Raw genomic sequence first — 12,471 nt, 5'->3', positions numbered from 1 at the left:
GACAGCTCTGTCACGTGCGCGTGCATCATGTCACCGTAAACTGCCCTGTCAATCATCTTGTCACAGTTAAAATCCTCCATTCTATCTAATTTGATTTCCTACAATTTCGGAGAGCACGTTGATCTGCCAGTCGTGGGTCTTTCATGTGGAGACTTCTCGTGTTTGCAATTTGAATATAATGAAGTAATGGCTTGGCTAAACGATTAAAAAGTAATGTGTGTCTTTACAAAAGTTCACAATGCTGCTGCATATGCAATATAATGTGGACAACATTGAATAAATTCATTATTGTCAGGTTAGATACTGATAATTAATCACTCAAAGCTCTTTATCTAAACCTCTTTACACAACCGCGGGACTCGCGCGTCCTCTGTGTCTGTAGTGTTTTTTTTTTTTTTTTTTTTTTTTTTTTAAACACTTTTTACCCGTATTTGTAGTTCTAACCGAATCCACATCCAACGCACAATGGGTTGTGGGCAATATCAGCTGTTAGAGTGTGCATCGATCTACACTTCGGATTCTGACTGGAAATAGTAGACCATGCGGGTACCTTTGAAACACTCATTTCAACATACTACGATTTGGGACGTAGTAATTCTATTTTCGAATACTATTTAGGACGAATCTGAACACCTCTGACTCCTCGTTACACTTTTATTTTTTAATTTGAATTTAATTTTAGTTTAATTCATTTTTATTCATTTAATATTTTTTTTGTTTTCAATTTCATTAAAGTTTTTGTTAACTTTTTTATTTCATAAAATACAAAACTTTTATTTTTTATTTCAGTTTTGATTGTAATTTAAATTTAAGTAAAAAATAAATTTAAGTAAAAATAATTTTTTCGTTATGTTCTTTTTATTGTATTATTAGTTTTATTTTATTTTAGATTTATTTTATCTTTATTTTAGTTGCTGAAATTTTAGAACTTCATCTTAAACTGTTATTTCAGTTAACTGACAAGGCAACATTTCGAGTTTTTAAGTTTAAGTTTCTCCTCATTTTATATATATATATATATATATATATATATTAATTTTGGTTTTAGTCATTTTATTATTTTAGTTTTATTGATTTTCAATTCAATATATATGTAGTATTAATACATATTATTATAGTTTTAGTAAAACTTAAACTGAAAAAAAAACTAAAGCTAAATAGAAATATTAAAAACTAATAAAAATGACAAAAGCTAACAAAATAAAAAAAAATTAAATCATCTAATGTTCATCTAATATTTGTATTTTATTTTATTTAGTTTACAATAACAACATTGGGTCCTTCCCAGAAAGTTATTACGGTGACTAAATCTAGAAGATTCTTTATAACCTTTAAGACTTAACCTGCATGAATGATTGTTATGTATTCCTATGGCTGGAGGAGGTGTATAGTATAGTGCTTTTCGTCATCCCAAGGTTATTTGTTGAAATTGCTATCTGCACGGCCTGTTATTTTGCGTCATGAGGTGTTGATGCACTTTTGAACACTGACAAACATTTGCCAAGACGCAACGTAGTAGGGCTGATTTACGACGGTGCAGAGGAAGTCCACCGCAAGTAATTACCGCAACTCTATGACTAATTAGCAAGCCAGCAATCGCTCTCCTCGTACACCTGAGGAGGACCCCAGTCACTCCATCATGTCATCTGATAATTGTGTAATCTGTATTCTACACGATATCCTGCTACAAACCTGCACCTTTGTGGTGAAAGCAAAACAGTGTGGGTGTTTATCTGACCCTTGTGTTTGCTTCTGATTTAAGAGCTTACCCAAGGTCATAATGAATATGCAGTGGAAGAGTCTTTTGTCTGTGGGAGTGGAAGGAAGCCACTGTTTACTGCAGTCAGGAGAGCGTTACATATTACCCACAATGCTTCTATGCTGACAGCATCATGCTATTACCAGGCCAACTTGAATGCTTATTGAAACTAGGGAAAAGGAATTCAGTTAATTTCTTTGTTGAGAATTTTTACGCTAGCCTGACACCTGACACCTATATGAGTTTCTTTCTTCTTTTAAACACAAAAAGAAGATATTTTAAATAATGCTGGTAAACAGACAGTTGACGGCACCCATATCCACAAGTTTCCTACGCCCCATGAGACCTTGCGTCAAAAGTGGGCGCGACTTCCGGTTGGAAGTAAACAAAGCGCGATTTGACATGCTTGACAATTGTTCATTCAACAGTTGACAGTCATTCAAGTTATAGTGGTATAACTTGAGATATATAGTTTTATATCCAAACTAGCTAACGATGTGGGAACACAACCTCAAAGAAATTCAAAAGGGTGAAATAACAGTACCTTTACCCTCCGCAGTAGTTGATTTGGAGTATCATAATAACATTATTAATAATCAATACTCATCAAGGCATGGTGACAGACAGTTGTGCGAGCTGACAAACAATTAAAATAAAAAATACACACTTAGTCATGTGCTTTGGAGTTTATTCAAAATTATAAATGAATGTGCTGCTTGAATACATTAACTGGCACATTTGGTATTCTGTCAACACAGGCTTTGATCCTGAGTTTAGCTGTAACATCAGTAGCGAACAGCCAAACACATGCTGATAGAGTTTATAGAACATTAAGAATTTAAACAAATGTACACAGGAAGATTCGTCGTCTTTTGGGAGGTGATGGAAACTACAGTCGTTGGCAGGATCACTCTGATTTCGTTTTCAGCTTATGTTCAAAACAATCCCGTTTAAGCCACTAAATTAGTTTAGTCTGGCTATACATACAACCGTGAACAGCACATGTTGTCCCTGAGCTCCGTAACGACATCTCTCATAAAGATTTGCGTCTTTAAATAGTAAAATAATTCTCCGAAAAACAGCTAGCCTCTTCGCTAACTAACACATAAAATACCATTGGAATGCTACTTTCGCCGCGTCACCGGAAGTTTCACCCACTTTATTTTTTACAGGAGTGCCCCTCGGAAACTTGTGGATGGGAAAAGAACAGGTTTAAGAAGCACTGATCTACAGGGAAGAATAATCCTTAATGTAATGAAATTGCGTGTGTTGGAAAACTAGACTGAAGTAAAACAAAAAAACTAGAAGCATGCATGGGACAATGGATGGGTGGATGGCGGTAGTTATCAGTCAAATTAATTTTTACTTTTTTTTCTTTTTTACCCAACAAACATAAGGGTACAAGCAGAAAAATCAAGTGTAAATACAACTACACAAATAAGATGGTTCTTAATCACCCTTTATTAAATGTATGAACAGAGTAACCTCCTGTTAACAGGTTAATGTCACGTTTCCCATTCCATGACAAGTAAAAATAATCTCAATATATTCTCTGTAAAATTGCGTAATCCGCAGGGTGATGGACACGGAAATGGGTAAAAAGGTTGGTGGCTACACATTCGCGTGTAAGACAACTGGAGGACACACGCCGGATGCAAACTTTTTCAGGTTATGGCCAGCAGTATTCTTATGTTTAAGGAGATTAAGAGAATGTCTGTACTACGTTATGAATGTACTGTACAATTAAACGCAATAGTTGCTTAGTCTGTGATCTGAATACTTTACCTCAGAGCATACATTAACTGAATGAATTGAGAATATCACCTGAAAATCCAATAACATCAGCAATTTTCATTCAAGCAGCTGATTTCTGTAAATTAATGTAAAACTAAATGGTGAAGGGTGAAGGCATTTACAATGATTTGTGACAAATAAAATGTAAATTTAATATAAAATGTAAATGGCACTCTGTGTTGAGGCATGATTTTGAACAAGAGCCATTGCTGGGCGCAGACAAATGCAGAATGGCACCGCCGGTGTGTGTACACTCGAAGAGAAAATGTGTTTGAAATTTAAAGACATGGCACTGCGCTTCTCGTCTGGTGTGAAACCCCCTTTAAAGTGCTGTTTTCTTTTGAGCCGAAGAAATCCCATACAGACGAGCTTACTTTTTTCGGGTGTGGACAGAGTGCTCAGAATACATTCTTCTCAGATTAGCTCCGTGGCCTGGGCTGTGTCTACTTTGATGGGGGTCAGCCGCAGCGGGTGCAATACAGCCACCTGAGAGGTCAACCAGGTACTCGTGCTGGAGTATTTACATGTCTTGTCATCATAACAGTCCTATTCATTTTAAACATTGTGGTTATCGCCAATAATGGTGTATTGCCAAATTAACAAAATGTCGATATTTCATGCTTTGACAACACATTCTCACACCCCAACTCGTCACATATGGACGCTTGGGCAGGACCCCTTGGCGTCATTTCTTGACGCACTGGGTATACCTTTGTCGTCATTTTTCAACGTGCAGGGTAGTCCGATAGACTTCTATAGTTCTCTCAACCGGAGCCTGTAGCGTTGCAATTTGACGTCTTGGGTAAGCTCACCGCAATGGTCTGCTGCGAATGGGTCGAGAGTCGAGACTGCAATAAAAATGAATAGGCTACAATAAATGATCTATGCCGGGGCTAGTATAGTGGTGGTGATCCAACTGTTTCTACATGTTTAAAAACCCTCACAATCTGATTTCAAAGTGCCCTCAGAATCTGATTTCAAAGTGCCCTCAGTCTCCGCAAAGGTTTAGCGGCTTCATGTGCAACCGCATTCATCGATGAGTTTAACAACGCTCATTGTGTTGTACAACCATTCATCGGTGAGTTTAACAACACTCAACTGCAGGTAAAGCGGCATTCAGAGGGGAGTTTAACCAAATCAACGTTAAACTGCATGTAGAAAGGCATTTAACGGTGAGTTTAACAACGCTCCACGGCGTGTGCAAGTAAGCAGTTTAAGCGTTTTCTTGTCGAAGGTTAACGTTACTGGCATCCATGATGTACACGTGCTTTAGAGCATGCAGGATAACGTATTTTTATCGGAGTTTTGTTTATGTTAATAAATATATATATAATGTTTATATAAAATGTATAATGTTTTTTAATTTAAATTTGTATTTTTTTAAAATCATCTAAATTAATAACGCTGACGTCACTGTATGGTGCGATCACGAGGTCCATTGCGATTTTCCACTCGGTAAGTAGAAGAGTTAATTTGAGATGGATACTATTCTTAAATGTACACATCAAAAACTATTGAATTAGGACAAGAAGTTGTGTTTAGAACCTTTAGATGTGTAAGGTGGCAATTTATTTTGACAGTAAATGATGGAAAGAGACAATATGAAAATATAGCTTGATGCTGCAAATGTGCAGGCCAGCAAAGTTAATTGAATTAAAGTTTTTGTCAAATTTTGTTGCATATAATCCTATGAAATAATCATGTAAGGCAATACTAGTGGAGATTTTAAGGTTTTCAGTATTACATTAGCACACAACTGTTATTCAACATTATAAATGTTCAGATGAAGAACGGTGTTGCCAGATTGGTTTGTTTTACAGCCTATTTGTTTAAAATCCACGCAAAATTATATAATTAACACCCAAACAAATCGTATAATTAATGTATAATTAATGTAATAAGTAATTATATCATAACTTATTGACTGATTCGTATATGAATTATATATAATTTAATTTTAGACAACATTTCTTGTCTAATTATTTTCTAAAATGTCATTAACAATATTAAATTCTAGTTTATTGAACTGTATACAATGAATATCACATAAAATATAGCTCATTCTGGCAACACAGATGAAGAGAATACTGGTGTAAAATGTTCAATTCTGTTTTTTCTTTAGGACCCTCAAAATTGGCAGCTTCTAAAACGAGTTTTATTCTTACACACATACACACACAAAACACACACACAAACAAAGGCACTTTTAAGAGCCACGTCTGTCTTGTTAATCTGCACTTATCAGTCTCTCTCTAGCTCTCTCTCTCTCTCTCTCTCTCTCTCTCTCTCTCTCTCTCTCTCTCTCTCTCTCTACATTTATTTGTTTGTCTGTCATCTCTTCGTTGTGAGTCTTTCTGTCTGTTTGTGTTTCTGCCCATCACAATGTCCAAGAGTGATTCAGAAATCCAAGATCATCTCATGATCTTGGATAACTTGGTTGATGACCAAGAACTGAAAGATGAGCTCCAAAGTCTTGATGACCTTCTTGATGAGCTGCAGGAAGAGGAGGCAGCAGCAGCAGCACCAGTAAAGACACCTGAACCGAGGGTGGTTTGGAGAAAAAGAGACAATACTGGAAATATCGTTCATGCGAGGCCAAGATCAAGCAGGAATCATTCAGATAAGGGTCAGTATTGTTTTTCATTCAAGATATATTGTAGATTGTTTAACCACTTATGAGTGTATATGTTACAATACATTTATAGCGTAATATGGCAGGGAAACAGTCAACCCAGAATCAGTCATTTGATTTTTTGCATAAAAAGTAGATTAATGAAAGATATCATTAGTCTTGGATTAAGTGAAAGACACATTCAGGTTAATATTAGATATTTCTGCAAAGCATAAAAAATAGTTTAATTGTGGGCTGTATTGACATTGTCAGGCATTCTTGTCAAAATGGTTAATATAACGTCAAATGAGATAGCCTGGTTACTATCATACTTAATCTCTTTCAAGTTATTGGTCTTGGCAAGGCTGTGTTTGAAACACTTTATTCTTCAGAGTGTGTTGTCAATTGCCAACCAACGTGTTTCTTTTTAATCTGCTTCTATATAAGGATTCATATTTGCTGTCATCATCTATATGACACCTTATATGCAGATAACCAATAGTAATTGGACTTTCCCCATTAGGGTTTGGAAAATAAGTGTACTAATATTTCTCTCTAGCTCTATGTTAAACAGTGAGCTTGCACCATTTTAGGTGGGCAACCAGGCATTGGGACAAGTTATAAATGTTGATTTGTGTTGTTTTTATCCTCTACAGCTGATCACATTCGGAAGACTGATCCTCCCTTCATTGCTCCTGACCCTAACTGTGAGGTGGCCTTTACTCCAGAGACTGTTGGTGTGTACTTCATTGTGTCACCATTAGCCCTTGTATATATATGTATATATATATATATGACATTTATGACATTTATGACAGTGGGTTAGAATGTAAATAAATGTTTCTACTTTAAACTTTGGTAGAATACTGATCCTTTCACAGCCAAATTGAGTACACTTTAATATTGTTAAAAAAAAAAAAAAATATATATATATATATACACACATACATGGAATGAATTTTTTTAATATTCCATATCATTTACAGAGTGTTTTCTACAAGATCTCCAACACTCACTAAGTGAATTCTCTGGTGATGAAGCATCACCTCTTGAAACCCCAAGAGATCCTCTTCTGGCTTCCTCAAACTGGAGCAAAAGACAAAGTCTCTTTTCAGAGAGGTGGAGGGCAGAGAGACCCCGCCTAGTAAACACGGCTGCGGTAAGGGAACATGTGGCAACACACATCTGCCAACAGTGTGGGAGTAATCCAGCGGCTGTCCGGTGTTGTGACTGTAGACCACGTCCCTTCTTCTGTGCTGAATGTGACGTCAGCATGCACACCAGACATGTTCTTCACAACAGAGATGCCATGACTGCTGGATTCTTCCAACCATTGCCTCCAACAACTTACGTGGTGGATATGGCTCTTTCCCATTGTGGTAAGTTCTGGTTTGTGTTCAACATTTGTATAATTTTCAGAATAGTTAAGCTCATAAGCTTTATTATTTAAATTATGCCTTTTTTTCCATTATTGTTTTATCTTGGATTTATCTTCATTGCCAGTGATCTATTACAATCTCAGTCAATACAAATTGATCATAATTCAATTGTACCATATGTTCTTTTTCAGTCCGGCTTGTACCTGTGGAGATGCCTGACAAAATCTGTGGTTGCTCACCAGAGTCATTGAGGGTTAGTCCAGGAAAGACTGTTGCTGTGGTCACAATGAATGGTAAGAATGTGAAGAACTTTATTTTGTCCTGTTTAAGAAGCATCTTAAAAAATAAATATATATCCATACGTGACTACCTACAAGTTTGACATTGATATAAAACTTTTAAAGTAATGTATAAATTGTACAAAGAACACAAATCCTGGTTTACATTACAGTGGATGTGTTTTTGATATTTCCAGGACGACATGATCTAAGCATGCCCGAGTTAATTTGTGAGGCATGCCAAGCCACTTGGACTTCTGGAGTCGCTGACCTAAACAGAAGTGACTACTGGCCTGCAACCCTTCAATTTGCCACAGTTTATGCCACAGATGTATTTTTTTCATTTGAAGAAATGAAGATGGCGGCACCAGGACTGTCCTGCCAAGCATTTTTAAGAATGCTGAATCAGCGAACTGTCCGCTTTGGTCGTGTGAGTACTTAATTTATCTATCCTGCAGTGTTGTTGATATTTGTTGAGTTGTGGTTTGATAAACTGTTTGATGCTAATTTATTTGTTGTACATTATTAGCTGTTGGTTTCCTTGTTTTTAATAGACTGGCAAGATCTCAGCGGACAGTTTTCTGAAAAGTTTTTTTGAGTGGGAGGCTGTGCGATTTGAGTTGGACAATATGTGCAAGGAAGAACCCTTTAACTGTCCTGCGTGCACCCCTGAAATGCTTGCAGTTTCAGTTGATGGAAACCGCAAGCATTATCGTTTCAAGAATGCTGCTAGGTACTCCAAACTGTGTATCACATTGTTTGTATTAATAGGAAAACATAACTCTTTAATGTGTGAACCAAGAAATCTCAGATTATAAGTTATCATAAATTGTTATCCATCACCAATTGTTGTTTTTTTATTTTTTTAGATCTGAGGAACAGGCCATCTTTGAAGACGTCTTCATTGCCAAGGATGAAGACGTGAAAAGATTTGTGGACCACATTCACAACACAACCAAACATGTAAAATTTTGTAAAACCTCTTTCCGAAGAGTTTGTTTATGAGAGTCTTATTTTCATCCACCATTTTTCTTATTGTAGGTCAGTGGAAGAGGTGTTTGTGGAGGTGAGTGGTCAGCAGCCAGAGAGACCTCACAAAGATCTGCCAGCAAGGTAGACGAGGAGGGATTGGAGCTTGCGGTGTGTCGGCACGGTGTCCTGCTCTCTGCCTTAAATATGTATAGGGGGGAAATTTTTGCCTATCCCCTGTACCTGCAAGAAAAGCTGGCCAGTAGGCAAATCACTTTTTTTTGCATGGATGTGACCTGCAAATATTGGCCCTACCTCCAAAGAGTTGCGAAAAGCTGTCCAGAGCTCCAGCACCTTCTGAACATGAAGCCTTTCCTTTCGGTATTTCATGCCAAAGCCCATGATTTTAAATGTGAGGTAAGGAAATGTTGCTATATGATATAATTGTATTATCTAAATCTACAAACATCTGTTTTTTTTTTTTTTTGTTGTTGTTTTTTTTTAATTGTTTTTTTTTTTAATTTTTATTATTCTTAACCAGGTGAAATGGAGTGGGGCATATCAGGATGGGGCTGGTCTAACACTGGGGGAGGAGGTGGAACAGTGCAATGCCTTCCTCTCTAGGATTGCAGTGACCACAAAACATATGTCAAAAGCAGGTAAGGTGACATACTGCACTAGGTACATCCTTATATACTAATTTGGAGGAATATGGTAACATCTTATTTTCTGTCTTTGCAGGACGCACAGACATGCTCACTCTCATGGCCATGCGCTGGAATCAGCAAAAGGTTAACAATTTGGCAATCTCACTGACCCGCCGATATCAAAAGGTAATGACATCAGTAGAATTAATTTTAGATGTTCAGTATTGCATGTTAGCAGTGTATGAAGCTGTGCATCGAACATTTGGTTCTTGTTTCTAACTACTGTTTGTTATTGTAGACCACAAAATCTCTGCAAAGCCAGTTACAAAACCTAGAGACCATGAAAGCCCAATTGACAGTGACAGCGAGCCAATTGGAAGACTGGGTGAATGATGTAAAGGATTGGGCTGACGGTAAGGAAATGATTACTTGTAATACTGTACATTTAGTCACAAATAATTGTAATTGTTACTGGTATTGTAAAGTGCAAACCACACCTATTTCTTCTCAGCAGCAACAACAGCAACAACAACTACGAATGATGCTGATGCCCTGGCCAGCAGAATTGAGGTGCTGGTAGCCAGTATCAAGAGACGTTCCCAGCGTCTCTATAAAGATAACGATGGCAACAAAGGTCGAGCCAGAATCCGCCGCAAGATCAGGGAGGAGAAGGGAATCCTGACATCTGTTGTGGAGAAATACAACAGAATGGTTCCAATCACAGAAACTCTTTGCCTAGACACCATTTTGTCTGGTGAGACAGCTTGGCCATGGCAGCTCCCACACAGTGGTATGTACACTAGACTGTTGACTGCTACTGACAAATCTGATACATAATGACTTCAAATGTTATTCTGCAACCCCATACTATTTTAGAGGGTCTTTGAAGGTTGATGTTTAAAACTAATGATTTGTTTATTTATCATAAATGCATTCCAGACTCTGTCGATCTAAGGACAAAGAGAAGAGCTTTTGACATCATCATGTCAGTAAGAAGGCTTGAGGAGGAGCAGAAGATTCTTGTTGCAGAGATGGACCACCATTGGAAATCTCTCTCAGCTCGTTCTGATACCCTCAGAGAGCTGTCCTGCTTATTTTCAAGTGAGACACTCTATATTATGTATTTGTAATAAATTACATAACCATAGTAGCCTGGGAAAACCCATACAACTTCCGGCAAATTTAGATTTGCTCTGAAAGTTAGTCTGGCAAAGAGCTCATTCAAGCTCATTTCCAATCCGTCGAAATCGTGGCACCAATCAGAAACGTTGGGGCGGGCTTTACACGATGACAACAGCGCTAGGATTTTGAAGCAGATTTTGTAGCCTACATTATAAAGTTGGGTGCCGCTGTCAAATCACTCATTCGAATCAGCTATCGTGTCTGTTTTAAACGCTTTGAACGTTTCCTTTGTGTTAAAAACCGAGCAAAGAACAACACTCGGAGATGTTTCTCCGCCGCTCTGCATACGTCATCTCCTTCATCACTCTGATTGGTTTTAGGTCTATCCGCGATGTCCGTTGGTGACGCCCCTCTGGAAATGATTTGTCTATGATGCTTTGCCAGACCATAACTCAATTATGAATGAATGGTCTGGTTTCAACCAGGCTATAGCCATAGGGTTGCACCGACAAAAGATTGCTATTAGGGGGCCCTAATAAATATACACACAACAATGATGACTGTTTATAACGTTTCTAAGGCTGGTATTATATTCTTGTGTTCCTCTTTTAAGATTCGCAATGTGATCTAAGTGGAGAGGGTTTGAAAGGTCTGCACAGCATCATCCTCAGAAAGCGGCATCAAATCAGAGAAATGAAGGTGCAAGCAAGAGACTGTTACCTCCAAGTTTTGTCTGGAGCAGAGAACATCAGCTTTTTGGACAATGCATCATCTGATGAGTACGACAGTGACGATGACATTTCTGATGATGGACTGTAATCTACAAGACTGTAACACCTTTCATACTTGGACAATAGCCTTAACTATGAATATAAAGCATGTAATAAAATCTGCTATTTATCACCATATAAATAAAACCAAAGTGTAACCTCTTCTTTCACATACATAGAAATGTGTACATGCATGCCTCTTAAACCAGTCAGTGGTGGAATGTAATTGCATTAATTAAAGTACTGTACTGTGAGGTATAGTAACTTTCATTAGTTGAACTGTAGGGTGCTGTATAACAATTGGCTTTATGCCCAGCTGCACTACTTCCTGAACTTCAGCCAGCTCCTTATTTCCTGTCTGCCATTATTGGCCAAATTGATTAATTCAGGTGTGTCTGATTATTGTTGCCATGACTACTGAGGTCAAGCACACCTGAATTAATCAATTTGGCCAATAATGGCAGACAGGAAACAAGGAGCTGACTGAAATTCAGGAAGTAGTGCAGCTGTGCATAAAGCCCATTGAAACCTGTTTAGTGACATGGAAGAAGCAGATTATGAGGAGGAAAACCATAATGATGAGGAGGAATAATCATTATTATGATCACTACAGATCATTTGTTATACAATAGATAAAAAAAAAAAAATTAAGAACAGAATCCAAAACACGCAGTTACCAGAAAGAAATGTATCGCAACTAAGTAATTTTGTTTTTGCAATTACGTTAAAAAGTATAATAATGACAAGGTGAATAAATTGTGTACTGTAAGCACTGCAAGTATAGAATTGTACTGAATATAGGTTAATGCTTCCTTTTACAGTACTGTACTTACAGTGTACTTACCTAGAAAGTACTGGCTAATATAAGGCTAATACATGGGCAAGTGGTAGGTTCAGGGTTAGAACATAGTTATTACCCAGTGATTGTATTTACTATAATTAGTATATAGTATGTACATGGGTAACGGGAATGTAAAATGCATATTGTTACCGAATATTATATAGTATTGAATGTCTTCAGCACTGTTTTGCATACTGTGAAAATACAGTAAAAGACAACTGCAAAAGACAAAAAGGTTACCGTGAAAAAAGCCTAAATCAAAAGCATGTTACAGTTTTTACCAACTGCCTACACACAAAAT

The 12,471-nt window shown here is 37.2% G+C and overlaps 1 protein-coding gene across 5 annotated transcripts; it reads left to right on the top strand.

The window, feature by feature from the left end:
• The first annotated feature begins 4,990 nt into the window (after positions 1-4,990).
• LOC120492234 (uncharacterized) lies at positions 4,991-11,481 on the top strand. Of its 5 annotated transcripts, none has more exons than XM_089120214.1 (14): positions 4,991-6,179; positions 6,821-6,901; positions 7,151-7,543; positions 7,735-7,836; positions 8,019-8,251; positions 8,376-8,554; positions 8,691-8,784; positions 8,863-9,207; positions 9,332-9,449; positions 9,532-9,581; positions 9,736-9,850; positions 9,952-10,227; positions 10,377-10,538; positions 11,173-11,481. In XM_089120214.1, exons 1-14 carry the CDS (start codon positions 5,936-5,938, stop codon positions 11,376-11,378), a joined length of 2,598 nt encoding a protein of 865 aa, XP_088976340.1. In that variant the 5' UTR covers positions 4,991-5,935; the 3' UTR covers positions 11,379-11,481. The 5 variants fall into 5 exon arrangements, with proteins under 5 accessions (XP_088976340.1, XP_088976339.1, XP_088976338.1 ...); XM_089120213.1 differs by having other exon boundaries at positions 9,949-10,227; XM_089120212.1 differs by having other exon boundaries at positions 4,992-6,179; positions 9,532-9,623.
• The last annotated feature ends 990 nt before the right edge of the window (positions 11,482-12,471 follow it).

The sequence above is a fragment of the Pimephales promelas genome, chromosome 15 (genome assembly GCF_988280905.1).
Source record: "Pimephales promelas chromosome 15, fPimPro1.hap1.1, whole genome shotgun sequence".
Lineage (NCBI taxonomy): Eukaryota > Metazoa > Chordata > Actinopteri > Cypriniformes > Leuciscidae > Pimephales > Pimephales promelas.
Note: the sequence above shows the minus strand (reverse complement) of the source record. Positions and strands in the feature narration are given on the sequence as shown.